The sequence below is a fragment of the Ips typographus genome, linkage group LG1, assembly GCF_016097725.1.
Source record: "Ips typographus isolate SLU linkage group LG1, UJ_Ityp_2.0, whole genome shotgun sequence".
NCBI lineage: Eukaryota > Metazoa > Arthropoda > Insecta > Coleoptera > Curculionidae > Ips > Ips typographus.
The window spans coordinates 25136802-25153117 of NC_138422.1; the positions used below are offsets into that span (position 1 = coordinate 25136802).

General features: G+C 34.3%; 1 protein-coding gene and 1 long non-coding RNA gene across 3 annotated transcripts in view; one reads left to right on the top strand and one right to left on the bottom strand.

Moving 5' to 3' along the window:
* Positions 1–2847: 2847 nt before the first annotated feature.
* The window catches only part of LOC145729337 (brahma chromatin-remodeling complex ATPase subunit-like), a 45635-nt gene continuing 32166 nt past the window's right edge, over positions 2848–16316 (bottom strand). Inside the window, exons 15-26 of one of the 2 annotated variants that reach the window (XM_081980055.1) lie at positions 15401–15643; positions 14993–15348; positions 14801–14941; positions 10491–10680; positions 10208–10438; positions 9960–10148; positions 9774–9881; positions 9620–9717; positions 5688–5798; positions 5506–5632; positions 5284–5451; positions 2848–3564 (exon numbers count right to left, since the gene is read on the bottom strand). In XM_081980055.1, the coding sequence (XP_081836181.1) occupies positions 3421–3564; positions 5284–5451; positions 5506–5632; positions 5688–5798; positions 9620–9717; positions 9774–9881; positions 9960–10148; positions 10208–10438; positions 10491–10680; positions 14801–14941; positions 14993–15348; positions 15401–15643 (2106 nt within the window). In that variant the 3' untranslated portion in view covers positions 2848–3420. Of the gene's footprint in view, positions 3565–5283; positions 5452–5505; positions 5633–5687; positions 5799–9619; positions 9718–9773; positions 9882–9956; positions 10149–10207; positions 10439–10490; positions 10681–14800; positions 14942–14992; positions 15349–15400; positions 15644–16316 lie in introns of both variants that reach the window. The other variant, XM_081980048.1, reaches the window with a different exon arrangement.
* Positions 3778–4511, top strand: LOC145729385 (uncharacterized). The gene is made up of 2 exons (XR_014178336.1): positions 3778–3916; positions 4104–4511. It is a non-coding gene; the product is annotated as an uncharacterized LOC145729385 (long non-coding RNA).

The window sequence follows — 16316 nt, forward strand, 5'->3', positions numbered from 1 at the left end:
CAATTTCAGTCAGTATTTTAGAAATCTGAGGGTTACGGCATTGAAATTTGCTGTTTAACCAGTAAATTGACCTTAAAATCCAGGGACGTACTGTATTTTTCCCATAAACAATTCTTACTTAACTCAAACTGTGATAAATCTTTTTGAAAATGAAAGAAAGTCAGAAATGCAATAAAACGCCATTTCAGTCAGTATTTTCGAAATCTGGGGATTACGACCCTGAAATTTGCTGTGTAGGCAGTAACTTAACCTTAAAATCCAGGAACGTTTTGCACTCTTCATCAACAACCTTTACTTCACTTAAACTGATACAGACCATCAAAAAGTAAGGATTGTCAGTTAAAACGCAATAAACCCAATTTCAGTCAGTATTTTAGAAATCTGAGGGTTACGGCATTGAAATTTGCTATGTAACCCAGTAAATTGATTTTAAAGTCCAGGGACGTACTGTATTTTTCCCATAAACAATTCTTACTTAACTCAAACTGTGATAAATCTTTTTGAAAATGAAGGAAAGTCAGAAATGCAATAAAACACCATTTCAGTCAGTATTTTCGAAATCTGGGGGTTACGACCCTGAAATTTGCTGTGTAGGCAGTAACTTAACCTTAAAATCCAGGAACGTTTTGCACTCTTTTCATCAACAACCTTTACTTCACTTAAACCGATTCAGACCATCAAAAAGTAAGGATTGTCAGTTAAAACGCAATAAACACAATTTCAGTCAGTATTTTAGAAATCTGAGGGTTACGGCATTGAAATTTGCTATGTAACCCAGTAAATTGATCTTAAAGTCCAGGGACGTACTGTATTTTTCCCATAAACAATTCTTACTTAACTTAAACTGTGATAAATCTTTTTGAAAATGAAGGAAAGTCAGAAATGCAATAAAACACCATTTCAGTCAGTATTTTCGAAATCTGGGGGTTACGACCCTGAAATTTTCTGTGTAGGCAGTAACTTAACCTTAAAATCCAGGAACGTTTTGCACTCTTTTCATAAACAACCTTTACTTCACTTAAACTGATACAGACCATCAAAAAGTAAGGATTGTCAGTTAAAACGCAATAAACACAATTTCAGTCAGTATTTTAGAAATCTGAGGGTTACGGCACTGAAATTTGCTGTGTAACCAATAAACTGACCTTAAAATCCAGGGACGTACTATATTTTTTCCATAAATAATTCTTACTTAACTCAAACTGTGATAAATATTTTTGAAAATGAAGGAAAGTCAGAAATGCAATAAAACGCCATTTCAGTCAGTATTTTCGAAATCTGGGGGTTACGACCCTGAAATTTGCTGTGTAGGCAGTAACTTAACCTTAAAATCTAGGAACATTTTGCACTCTTTTCATCAACAACCTTTACTTCACTTAAACTGATACAGACCATCAAAAAGTAAGGATTGTCAGTTAAAACGCAATGAACACAATTTCAGTCAGTATTTTAGAAATCTGAGGGTTACGACCCTGAAATGTGCTATGTAACCAGTAAATTGACCTTAAAATCCAGGGACGTACTATATTTTTTCCATAAACAATTCTTACTTAACTCAAACTGTGATAAATCTTTTTGAAAATGAAGGAAAGTCAGAAATGCAATAAAACGCCATTTCAGTCAGTATTTTCGAAATCTGGGGGTTACGACCCTGAAATTTGCTGTGTAGGCAGTAACTTAACCTTAAAATCCAGGAACGTTTTGCACTCTTTTCATCAACAACCTTTACTTCACTTAAACTGATACAGACCATCAAAAAGGAAGGATTGTCAGTTAAAACGCAATAAACACAATTTCAGTCAGTATTTTAGAAATCTGAGGGTTACGGCATTGAAATTTGCTATGTAACCCAGTAAATTGATCTTAAAGTCCAGGGACGTACTGTATTTTTCCCATAAACAATTCTTATTTAACTCAAACTGTGATAAATATTTTTGAAAATGAAGGAAAGTCAGAAATGCAATAAAACGACATTTCAGTCAGTATTTTCGAAATCTGGGGGTTACGACCCTGAAATTTGCTGTGTAGGCAGTAACTTAACCTTAAAATCTAGGAACATTTTGCACTCTTTTCATCAACAACCTTTACTTCACTTAAACTGATACAGACCATCAAAAAGTAAGGATTGTCAGTTAAAACGCAATAAACCCAATTTCAGTCAGTATTTTAGAAATCTGAGGGTTACGGCATTGAAATTTGCTATGTAACCCAGTAAATTGATTTTAAAGTCCAGGGACGTACTGTATTTTTCCCATAAACAATTCTTACTTAACTCAAACTGTGATAAATATTTTTGAAAATGAAGGAAAATCAGAAATGCAATAAAACGCCATTTCAGTCAGTATTTTCGAAATCTGGGGGTTACGATCCTGAAATTTGCTGTGTAGGCAGTAACTTAACCTTAAAATCCAGGAACATTTTGCACTCTTTTCATCAACAACCTTTACTTCACTTAAACTGATACAGACCATCAAAAAGTAAGGATTGTCAGTTAAAACTCAATAAACACAATTTCAGTCAGTATTTTAGAAATCTGAGGGTTACGGCACTGAAATTTGCTGTGTAACCAATAAATTGACGTTAAAATCCAGGGACGTACTATATTTTTTCCATAAACAATTCTTACTTAACTCAAACTGTGATAAATATTTTTGAAAATGAAGGAAAGTCAGAAATGCAATAAAACGCCATTTCAGTCAGTATTTTCGAAATCTGGGGGTTACGACCCTGAAATTTTCTGTGTAGGCAGTAACTTAACCTTAAAATCTAGGAACGTTTTGCACTTTTTCCATAAACAAACTGTGATAATTCCTTTTGAAAAGTCAGAAATGCAATGAAACGCCAGGACACACTGGAAATATTTATTAAGATAAACGTACTAATCTACTCTACAACAACAAACATCAAGCTAAAACTATGCAACCGAAAAAATAACAGCCTAAAAATAAAGTCGGGTTAAACCGATAAAAATCACTTTTCATCTTAAATAAATAACAAAAAAAAATTAGTGACAACTTTGGGACTGTTCCCAAATGTCCATCACGTAAGTTTATTGCACGAAATACACTAAAGCAGTTCTGGCAACATTTATTTAAGGGTTTTCACCCTTAACTTCTAAAACTCAGTTTTCTGATTTACCGAGATCTAGACAGAACCGCTTTAATAACGCTCTTATCACTATCGATTACTCGCAAGCAAAAACTCTCAAATAGCGATAAAATTGAGCGTCCACTTATAAACTAATCACATCCATTTTAATGGCACCAAAATTATTGTTATTAAAGGATTTTTTCCCATAAAGCTACATGTGACAACACTGCAAATAGTTAAAAGGTTTGTGGCGGAAACATGCAGAATGTTAAAACGGGCAACACAACACCGATAAAACTTGAAAGATAGTGAATGAGCAACATTTTAGTATTAATTATCGTCATCGTCTGAGCCGTATTTGCGCACATTTTTCCTGCGCTTTGCCGACTTTTTTTCTTTACCTAGTTTGATCTTCATTTTAACAGCGGCGTCCGCTTCCGACTTGCTGGTTGATGTATCTGATTTTTCGTCTACCTAAGAAACAATAAATACAACAAAAGTAATTACTGTTCTCGCGGTCTGAGTTTACCCGTGCGTCATCCCCCTGTGATTTAGAAGTAGACATGCATTATTGACTTCATCCTTGTCTATTGTTCACTTTCAGAAAGGGTAAATATCTAAGTGAATGTCTTCCAAAAAAAAAACATTTACTGATTAGCGCTTCTATTTCAGTCATTGTCAGTTTGACAACCATCGAAATTTATTTGATTTGTTTACTATTAATTCTTTTCCGTTTCTTTGTGTGGTTAATCATTTATGAAGTTTTCTATTTACCACACCACCACAGTTCTTTTAAGAGCTATTGTTTCTATGCTTTTAACATTCTGTAAGTACTTTCATAATATTATTATTAATATTTTTATTTTTTTTATATTGGCTGTCACGATCTAACCGAAATTGGCACAGTAACTAACCTGTTTTGAAAAAAAAGTGGGAGTGTCTAATATGATTTTTATTTAGCCATTTGGTTTTTCCTAAATTCGGAATTACTTACTATTACAGTATTTTTTTAGAAAATGCCTGGAAAAATTCTCTACAGACAAGCCCAGCAGCTAATTCTTAACCTTTGTGAATATTTTGAATTGGAAAAACTAATGGAAGACCTTTAGAAGCTTTATCATCTGTTCAGGAAGAAAATAAGACATTTTAAGACCTTACATATTCTTACTGATGTATTTTTTTTGATACTAGAAGGTTGCAGCTGCTTTGAAAATTTCCTGCAAAACTGTTTATTCGATTCGGGAAAAGCAAGCAAGTAATCTTATGATTTCCTCACCTAGAAAACCTATATCGAGACGTTATCGACGGGTCAAGACACTGATTTATCTGAAAGTATTAAAATGGATGTTCGAAATACATTATATGATATGTACAACGATAGTATGTTAATAATAGTAAAATATATCTACTTTTGTAAGAAACATCTATTAACATTTCATTGTTTCCAAAGACTGAGATTTTTGGGTTGCATTATAGATTTTTCATAAAAATTTCTTCAAACATATTAATAATAAAGTCATAGAAAAAATAAAATAAGCGTCTAAAATGTTTTCCAGCGGGTTTAAAATAAAATTAGTGGATTGCAACCTGAAAATAAGATATGAGATACTACAGCATCACTCAGAATGTCTTATTGAATTTTTAATTTGTTGTAGTTATTTTAGAGAAACATGTGACCATCCAGAACCTAAATCAAGAGCTTAAAGTTAAAGAAATACTACATATTGGTGATACATCTCTGCGAATTTTGGTAAATAAATTAGGTTTCAAATTTAGACGGAATTCTATGATCCAAACGGAGACTTCTCATAAATAAAAAATGTTATTTCAGTCAAGATATTTTTGATTTGCTTTGGTATAAGGTTGTTTTAGTGCAAATTTGCAGCCAAAGATCTCTACTTTCTGACTGACAATATACGCAAAATTTTAAACGTGACGAAGCTTTAGACACGCCTTTTTCTACAATATGAACACAACAGGTTTGTTGACGAAAACTTGATTTGATTCATATGATTATAAATGACGTAGCCTTCGTGACGCACGGGTATACTCACTCCGCGAGAACAGTATAATTTCTAACTGAAATAATTTTTATATCTTCTGATGAGCCGGTTTTAGCTGAGTTTCAATGAGTATTAAATCAGTATGTTAGATCATAGTCAAATTAAAGGGTCAACAGTGTTAGCCACTTACCTCTTGAGGCTTATCTTCACTATCAGACTCCAATCTCGCTTTGGCGTTAGTAAACACCGACTGCAACACTATACTATCCTCGTGGATCAAAGAGGCTTCTTCGTTGTAAATTTGGGCGTTTTGACACAACAGCATAAAGTCTCGTTCTAAATCAGCCATTTCCGTGTACTTAAAAAACTATATTTAGCCTTTGTTTTAAAAAAAAAAAACACATTCTGATACCTTGCAGTCTTCTATTCGAGCCATAATTCGCAGGATATCAATGGGTTTCTTGATAACTTCGTAATAGTCCGGGTAGTCTTTTCTAGGTGGAAGTTTCATAAACGGTTCGCTTAACAAACGTCCATCGCTAGAAAATGAGTTTTTTTCCAGTCGTTTCCAGATTTTAGTGAAAGTTAAACTACCTGTCTGTGTACTTGGTTACCACTGTCATAAGTTTCTTCATTTGTTTCTTCAGTCGACTTTCTTCTGAGGGTTTTCCCTTTTTCTTTTTGATACTAGGTCCGGCGTCACTACTTTACATATAAAGAGAAATTCTATGTTAATAGGCATTAAATTAAATTTTTAAATATAATTGAATAACGTTTAAAAAGGTGATTCTTCCTAAACTTGAAGATTGTTGATATGTATTAACAATTTTATGCAGCCACTAAAAATCATCATATACAAATCGGTGACACTTCCGGTTATACCAACTCGCTTACTTCAAATGACACACCCTATAAAATTGTTTGTTTTTTGGATTCTACGACAGCTCTATTCGTTTCTGAGGTATTCATGAAATTTGACATTTGCAATAACCAAAACAATTTTCGGTTTATGTGCTTCGTTTTGTTAAACAACGTAAAAACCGTCGAAAATACAAGGTTGTCAAAATATGGCTTTAAAAAACGAATTTTAAAAATTGAGAAACAAATTTTTTTTACCGGACCGCCTTTATTTTAATAATTTTATTATGTTTCCTGTCTAAAATTAAGGAAACTTTGCATGTTACTTATTTGAAAAAATAATACTTTTTGAAATAATTCAAAATAAATGAATTTCTAACTTCTCCAGTCGATTTCATTTAAAATCCCTCTGAATGCAAACAAATGAGTTTACATATTTCTTGCAAACCAATTTTATACGTTTAGCGAGTTTTCATTAATGCCATTTAGACTCTGAGAAATTTCACTTTCTGTAGTTGGAAGTGGTCGTGCCACAGTACCGTAGTTTGACAGTTGTCAAATTTGGTTTGGTTATAGTATAACGCTAGATTGACATTTGTTACAAATTTGACCTTAACTGCTCGGCTATTTCTTGAGAAATTTGCCTTTGGACCGGATCACCGCCCTCTGTACAAGAAAGCCTAGAATGTCACTTTTAATGGCGGCGTTAGCGGTCATTTAGCGGTTTTCGTTTTGCACACAAACCTATGCAGATGCAGTAGAAAATATGTTTTTTTTTATTTTTTCGTGTAGTTGATTAGAAGTTGTGAGTGAAAAATCAAAGAACGCTTCATTCCTGATCCAGATATGTATAGATATGGCTTTTTATACCCAATAAAGTCCAGCCAAAGCAAGTTTGGTTACAACCTTTTGTCCTGGAAAGTACAACAAACTAATGTGAAAACTGCTCAATCAAAGAAAATTTGGAAATCCTTGAAGCTAGGTAAGCAAAACTGGTAAATGGGTTTTGTATTATTACCAAGACCTTTCTTTTAAAATGTAAATGTGCCAATGGAACTTCTAAAAGCTGTCCTGTTTTTTCAGAGTAAACCTTTGTTGCTCTCAAAATGCAGGCGGCCTCAAAATGTAACTCACATACCTATGTATGTAAGAGGCAATAAGTTTACTGAATGAGAAACATATTGTACTTACCACTGAGTATTGTGTTGGAGTAAAATCATTCCAGTTCAAAGCTTTCAACCACTGTTGGGTTCGAGCAGGGTCTTTTGGAAAGTAAAAGACTGACACTTTTGGGCCTTTCACCAAATTGCTTTTACAATTTGGCAAACAACAAGTGGACGGCATATTGTAGAGGCAATAGAATTTAAGTTAAAAAACCAACAACAAATTATAGAACAATGAAGGAACAATAACAATAGTGATAACACAATAAAATGAACACAAACTACACTTTCACTAGAACAATAAACATATAAACAACAATATATAATAGCAAACAAAAATTACTTTGGCAAGTAATCCCAAGTCTTGACTTTAAACCTTAAAAATTAATTCATCGAAAAACTCAATTTCCACAATACAAACAAATGCAAACTGTCAAACCAGTATTTCGGCCATATTGGAATTTTTGGCATGCACCTTCTTGGCTTTCTTGTACAGAGGGCGGTGACCGGATACAATAAATAACAGAGTTTTTAATGTTGGCAGCTAGAGGTGGATGTAACAGTATCACAGCTTGACATCTGTCAAATTTCGCTTGTTTATAGTATAACGCTAGATTGACATTTGTTAGAAATTTGACGTTAACTCGTCAGCTCCTTTTTGAGAAATTTTACTTTGGACCGGATACTTGACTGAAACTTTACTTTTGACCGGAAGTTTGACGAAACCGTGTTACAAAACTTACACAAACTTAAATTAAGAAATAACCGTATTTTTAATGAAAATTTTATATTGATGGTTGGACGTTCTTTTCTGACATTTTTGGCAACTGTCAAAATTTGGTAAGTTCGTAGTGTAATGCTAGATTGACAGCCTTCAGAAATTTGACCTCGAATTGTCCGTTACTTTAAAGGCGTGTCTTAATTATCGAATTATGTTAATATGGTCCATACACATGGTTTTTCGATTCTCAGCTGTTTGGGTGAGATTATGTACTATTCTCCCGTTCTTTTTAAAAATACGGCCCCTGGTGGCGGAATTTGCAAAGCTGACAGAATTGTAATTTTCGAAATCTTAAAATAACACTTAAAATGGAATAATGACAACACTTTTGGTACTAGATTATAGTAACAGACAAAACTTGTCATTCCTATTAAAATGACAGGTGTAACTTGTGCATTGAACGAGGATTTCATACTGACAGATGTCAGAGACGAAATACGATATCTCTAAAACGTTAAAATTTTCCAACCTTGCATACCATAGACATAAATCAAAAATAGTATAATTTCCAATGAATAAAAAAATGTAGCAGGAAGCAAAGACATTAATATCTTAGGATAGACCCGCCTAGTCATTCATAAATACACATAATTTTTAAGCATACACCTCTTTTTATCGATCGGTTGCAGCCGAAAGTAATGAATGAACAAACGGCGGGTGGGGATGGGTCTGTGCTAACACGTGTTTTAGGTTGTTGTCTCTCTCCTTATAGTCCGAAGTGGAATTCAGTGGCGAAAAACTGAATTGTGCATCTTATATCATATAGGGTTAAATATATTGCTAGTATTATTCATTTTTTTACTGAAAATTGAGAAATATTTTTACAAACTATATGGAAATACGTGGTCACACCATCAAAATGCAAATCACAACAAAGCACTTTCAACATGGCCGCAATTTACTAGAAATACTATCACCAGCTAGGAGCTTCCCCATTGGTCAGCTTTGTATAGTCGTGTTCTGCGCTGTTGCCACGTTTCTTACAACGTTTTCGCAGTTTATGAAGCCAAATCATATTTTACAATGTAAATTTTAAAATACTCGTATATATTAATAAGCAGAACAAATGTGTAGAAAAAATACACACGAAAGTTTTTTTACAGTAAGACTTTCGCTATAAACTAATTTCGTCTTTCTTTTCGTCTCTTATAACTGTGTATTACTTGTCAGCGTAGTTGCACAAGCGGGCAACATTGCCTACATAATTGGCTCAAATTTTGGTGGGGTAAAAGATGTGCTAAATGCCGTTTATGATGTGACATTTCATCTTGGCACAAACTTTGATAGAATAGGGGCAGGTCTATATACGTTAGTATATATTAATGTCTTTGGCAGGAAGGAGCATTAGCAACCAAAGTAGGAGACAAAAATCGTTCAGTATAGCGGCCGTAAATTTCCGGTTGGCACTGTCAGAAAATCAGTGCCGATAATCAGTTTGCTGTTGCTAACTAATTTAAGTTTGCAAAAATTAACCTTTAACGGACCGCAAAGTAAAACAAACAAAAACAAATCTTTGCGGGTTTTAGCTAACTCTTCACATACCACCAAATATAAACAAAACTGTTTTACGACTAACTTGGAAGTTTCATTCAATTGCGCAGTAGGCGAAAGCGCAATCGATGTCGTTCACAAAGATGGCGACTTTGGTCGCTTAATGCACAAACGGGGGGTATATTGTTACTTCCTGATACTTGTTTTTTTTACTCGAAGATAATTTCACTTACCTATCAGAGTCATCGCCGCGTTTACGTCTTTTGCCTCTTTTTCTTTTCTTAGGTTCCTCTTCTTCATCTTCATCGTCGTCCTCTGATTCATCAATTGCCTATAAAAACAATCCTCACATATTTAAACTTTAGTCGATTAAAAAAAAACACAAACCTTCATCCACTCTTTCTCTGTCAAGCTGTCAGTATAGTCAACTTCTTTGCGCTGTCGCGTTCCCCGGCCCATTATTACGTCAGTTTCGTCATAATTCCACGGATCCACCTGTAAAATAATACGTAAGTCAACAATAATTTATTAGTCACTTGGAGGTTCCCTGAAAAGGTAAAAAAATACCGCTACCTCGTCATCCTCCTTGACCAGCCAATCAGGGAGCTCGGATTCCTCGATCAGACGTGGTTTTCTAGCGCTGCCAAGTTTAGCCTCTTCGCGCCTGCGCTCGAGGTCTAGCTTCTGAAACAGCTCGAATTCGTCGACCGATCTGGCCACCATCTGGTTCACTGTTTCATCGTCTGGAACTTCGTTCTCTTCCTATCAAATTATTCTCAGAGTTATCAAATTAGTTGTCGCCAAATTCAGCAAAGACTCGCCTCTTCATCGTCACCGTCCTGATGCAAAATTGTCTGCAGGAACTGCTGCCGTTCAGACCCAGTGGATTTCTGATCAAACATACCAGCCTGAATGACTTTTTCATCCATATTCAATTTATATCTAGCTGCAGCTAAAATCCGTTCTTCTACAGAGTTTACAGTCATTAATCGTAAGACTCGCACTTCGTTTTGTTGGCCGATACGGTGAGCTCGGTCTTGAGCTTGCAAGTCCTATATGATTCACTTAGTTAATTTTGTTCAAAAACGAGGTTTGATAAAATACCTGGTGAGGATTCCAATCAGAATCAAAAATTACGACAGTGTCGGCACTTTGAAGGTTTAATCCTAAACCACCAGCCCTTGTAGACAGTAGGAATATAAAGTATTCGCTATTTTTGGCGTTGAACTTTTTTAGTAGCTCTCCACGGTCTTCCGCTTTTGTGGTACCGTCCAAACGTAAGTAACCAAATCCCCTAAAATAATGTCACATTTTGTGTTTTATTATTATTATTTAATTACGAACAATTTACAAAAAACGCGTCAGAAATTTTAATTTGTTACAAAATCGACTGTCAGTTATTTATTATCTCCTCCTCTTCTTGTTATTTATTTATTCTGGATTGTTCAAGTCCAGCTCTCATTGTGAAAAAATAGAAAAATTATAGGTTTGAGGGAGAAAGCAAGTTTCGTAAATTTTGTGGTAACTGTACAGGGTGTCCCACGACGAAAGACATCGATTGATATTGGAAAAAGTATAAATAGGAGAGTTTTGAAAATTTGGCAGGATACTGATGTGGGCATGCCCAATCTAACTAAAATATTTTCAAGATGGTTGCACTTCCGTTTATACCGGAAGTCGATCACAACTTTCTTATTTTAAATAGAACACCCTATACAGGGTGTCCCACGACGAAAGACCTCGATTGATATTGGAAAAAGTATAAATAGGAGAGTTTTGAAAATTTGGTAGGATACTGATGTGGGCATGCCCAATCCAACTAAAATATTTTCAAGATGGTTGCACTTCCGCTTATACCGGAAGTCGATCACAACTTTCTTATTTTAAATAGAACACCCTATATATTATTACATATTTGGATTCCTCACAAAATTCTGACCAACTTTTGTATAGAATGCCCTATGCCTATCTCTAGCCGTTTTCGAAATATTTGATGTTTTTCCAAAAAAGTGACAGTTGCAACGCTCAACATATTTTTGTACTATGTTAAAACCGTATTTCATTTTGCAATGAAACTTTGGGTTATTGTAAATAAAGGATCGTTTTATTAAACTGAGGGTGCGTAATGACCCATTTGTATACAGAGTCGTCAAAAAAAAATCATAAACTTGCCACTAAAAAAAATGAAAAATGTCAAGTTTTTTAAATAGAAACCCACATTTTACTATACGTTTCAATTTACTTGCCTATACCTAAATCCAACCCATTTCGTTTTATTTGAGAATAAACATTTTTTTATTAGGCTGCATGGTTGGGATTAGCTGGTACTCTAGTTAGCCATGCTTTTGACACACGGTGATATTGGAGAACTGCAAAGCATGTTATGTTGAGCGTTGCAACTGTCACTTTTTTGGAAAAACATCAAATATTTCGAAAACGGCTAGAGATAGGAATAGGGCATTGTACACAAAAGTTGGTTAGAAATTGCAATTTCTACATTTGTATTATTAAGGATTGGTTTTGTTTTAATAGCTTTTATCTTCACAGATCCCGTATTCTTAAAATTTTCAATTATTTGCTTGACAGCTTTTCGTGATGGCTTTGGTTTTTCTGGATAACGAGCGGCAAATACCTCACATGTTCTACTCACAACTTTATCACATTCTCCGTAAATAATAAACAGATTTAAGTACTCTTGGTTTGAATAACGTAACCGCGACGGCATATTTGCAGTTGTCAAAACACTCAAAACTAGTGTTATTAACATGCCCTGCAGGTCTCCAATATCACCGTGTGTCAAAAGCATGGCCAACTAGAGTACCAGCTAATTCCAACCATGCAGCCTAATAAAAAAATGTTTATTCTCAAATAAAACGAAATGGGTTGGATTTAGGTATAGGCAAGTAAATTGAAACTTATAGTAATTTTTAATGCTCAAAATGATTCCGTCATAAAAAATGGGGGTTTCCATTTAAAAAACTTGAGATTTTTCATTTTTTTTAGTGGCAAGTTTATGATTTTTTTTTGACGACCCTGTATACAAATGAGTCGTTACGCACCCTCAGTTTAATAAAACGATCCTTTATTTACAATAACCCAAAGTTTCATTGCAAAATGAAATACGGTTTTAACATAGTACAAAAATATGTTGAGCGTTGCAACTGTCACTTTTTTGGAAAAACATCAAATATTTCGAAAACGGCTAGAGATAGGCATAGGGCATTCTATACAAAAGTTGGTCAGAATTTTGTGAGGAATCCAAATATGTAATAATATATAGGGTGTTCTATTTAAAATAAGAAAGTTGTGATCGACTTCCGGTATAAGCGGAAGTGCAACCATCTTGAAAATATTTTAGTTGGATTGGGCATGCCCACATCAGTATCCTACCAAATTTTCAAAATTCTCCTATTTATACTTTTTCCAATATCAATCGAGGTCTTTCGTCGTGGGACACCCTGTATATTATTACATATTTGGATTCCTCATAAAATTCTGACAAACTTTTGTGTACAATACCCTATGCCTATCTCTAGCCGTTTTCGAAATATTTGATGTTTTTCCAAAAAAGTGACAGTTGCAATGCTCAACATTTTGCAATGAAACTTTGGGTTATTGTAAATAAAGGATCGTTTTATTAAACTGAGGGTGCGTAATGACCCATTTGTATACAGAGTCGTCAAAAAAAAATCATAAACTTGCCACTAAAAAAAATGAAAAATGTCAAGTTTTTTAAATAGAAACCCACATTTTACTATACGTTTCAATTTACTTGCTTATACCTAAATCCAACCCATTTCGTTTTATTTGAGAATTAACCTTTTTTTTATTAGGCAGCATGGTTAGGATAAGCTGGTACTCTAGTTGGACATGCTTTTGACACACGGTGATATTGGAGACCTGCAGAGCATGTTAATAACACTAGTTTTGAGTGTTTTGACAACTGCAAATATGCCGTCGCGGTTACGTTATTCAAACCAAGATTACTTAAATCTGTTTATTATTTACGGAGAATGTGATAAAGTTGTGAGTAGAACATGTGAGGTATTTGCCGCTCGTTATCCAGAAAAACCAAAGCCATCACCAAAAGCTGTCAAGCAAATAATTGAAAATTTTAAGAATACGGGATATGTGAAGAGAAAAGCTATTAAAACAAAACTAATCCTTAATACAAATGTAGAAATTGCAATTTTGGGCTATTTTGTTGCAAATCCAACTTCGTCAATAAGACAAGTTTCCGTAGAATCAGGCATATCTAAAAGCTCAATTCAGAGGATCCTGAAGAAACATAAATTTCACCATTTTTCATTTAAATTAGTGCAACACTTAAAAGAGGTTGACTTTCCAAAGAGAGTGGTTTTTATTGAGTTTTTGCTCACTTGAGTCACTATGGAGAAGAATTGTTTTTGAATAATATTATTTAGAGCGACGAGGCCAAATTCACTAAAAATTGAATGTTCAATAGACATAATTCACATTACTGGTGACATAAATCCACACATAATTAGAGAGAGAAATTTTCAAGAAATCTGGAGTTTTAATAATAAAAAATGTTTATTCTCAAATAAAACGAAATGGGTTGGATTTAGATCAAACGTATAGTAATTTTTAATGCTAAAAATGATTCTGTCATAAAAAATGTGGGTTTCTATTTAAAAAACTTGAAATTTTTAATTTTTTTTAGTGACAGGTTAATGATTTTTTTTTGACGACCCTGTATACAAATGAGTCATTACGCACCCTCGGTTTAATAAAACGATCCTTTATTTACAATAACCCAAAGTTTCATTGCAAAATAAAATACGGTTTTGACAGAGTACAAAAATATGTTGAGCGTTGCAACTGTCACTTTAAAAACTCACTCACTCACTCACTCATTAAATATTTCGAAAACGGCTAGAGATAGGCATAGGGCATTGTACACAAAAGTTGGTCAGAATTTTGTGAGGAATCCAAATATGTAATAATATATAGGGTGTTCTATTTAAAATAAGAAAGTTGTGATCGACTTCCGGTATAAACGGAAGTGCAACCATCTTGAAAATATTTTAGATTGGGCATGCCCACATCAGTATGCTGCCGAACTTTCAAAACTCTCCTATTTATACTTTTTCCAATATGAATCGATGTCTTTCGTCGTGGGACACCCTGTATAGTAGTAATAGTTTCTAGAGGCAATGTAACTTTTTTTTTATTAGATTAGAAAATGTAGTTGATGCGTTTTAACTAAACTACTGACCAATAAAAGTGGATCTTCCAAGAACAAATTTTTTGTTCCCGTGCTTTCCCTTGGTATTTAGATTTGGGTTTGTCTGTTCTTAGGTGGTCTATATGAGCTTTTATGGTTACCAAGATTCCCATGACACTCTTTTGTTATGTAATTAGTATAATTTCGTTTTGAGCAACTGTCTTACCTGTAATTTAAATAATCTTCCATGATAGTCATAAGTTGAGTCATCTGACAAAATAGCAACACTCTGTGATTGGTCGCTTTCAGTTTGGGCAGAATCCGATCGAGGAGTTCAAACTTACCGGATGCTCGATATATATCAGGACTGAAAAGTCGCTTTATACATATAATCTTTCAAGAAACAACCAAGCCTCACCCCGAAATTACACCACCAGCGATGCCTACATGGTCGCACCATTTTTCTTCAATATGTTGAAACATAAATGGATGATTGCAGAGCTTCCTTAGTTGCACAATGGTGTTCATCAGGGCTTTAGCACCACCTTTACCTTTGTTGCCTCTTTCTGAACCGTCTGTTAGTAAAACACCTTTGCTCTGCATATGTCTGTATAAAACCCGTTGCAGCCCAGACATATCACACTTAATAATGTACTCCACTTTATCGGGCAACTGAGACTCCACCTCCTTTTTCAACCTGCGCAATAGGAACGGTCTGAGCACTTTGTGCAAACGTCTTATAATCAGGATGGTTTCTTCTTCATTTAGTTCCACCTAAAACGTATTCTTGTAGCAGGCTACAATACAGTCTAATCCATTCCTTAACCTTCTCGCCAGTTGTGGCAAACGGAGCGTTGAACCACTGTTCAAACGTTGAACAACTCTTGAAAATAGACGGGAGTAGAAAATTGAGTAGCGCCCACAACTCCGGAAGTTTATTTTGTAATGGTGTGCCAGTCAGAAGAAGACGGTGGGGGGCTATATAGTGCGTGTTTAAAACTTGCGTCAGTTTACAGTGGTGATTTTTCATTCTGTGTCCTTCGTCGATTATCATGTATTTCCATTGCAGCTGCAAGAAACAGTAATTAAGCAGAAAAATCCGGATTTTTTTTCTAAATTATACATACTTAGGAACCCCCTGATAAGAAGAGAGAACTATTTCAAATTAATGCTCTAGACTTATATGGAGATTTGTAAGTAATGTGTCAATGTTCCAGAGCGGATGTGACGTTCAAAACTCAACAAGAAGTCGGATTAAAGTATTTTCTGAGAAACTGTTAAATGACCTGACATCCGTTTTGGCGCACTGACATATGTCACTTAGAAAGATGGAGATAAACTTTAGACACATTTTCGTGTGAGTACTTACTAGAGTGTTTACAGTGTTGTCTATTTTATTTAACCTCCATTCTGACCGAATTAGATAGTCTATGTTGCTACAGCTGAAAAGCCTGATTAATACTAGGGTTGGGAAACTTTCGGCTTTAACTATTTGTGAGATAAGAATTTGCGCGCGTTTTTTTGCGAGAAAATTAAAATTTAGTGACTTCATGTGGAATTTATACTTATTCAACATATAATATATAATTTATTTTATAATAATATTTGTAATAACTTTTTCCTTCAAATCAATTTTGAATATTAAGAAGAAATAATTTATTAATTTAATTAATCATTTTGTTCTCATCTATCCTTGATTTAACATTGATTTTTTTTGCAAACTATTATGCGTTTTCCGCCCT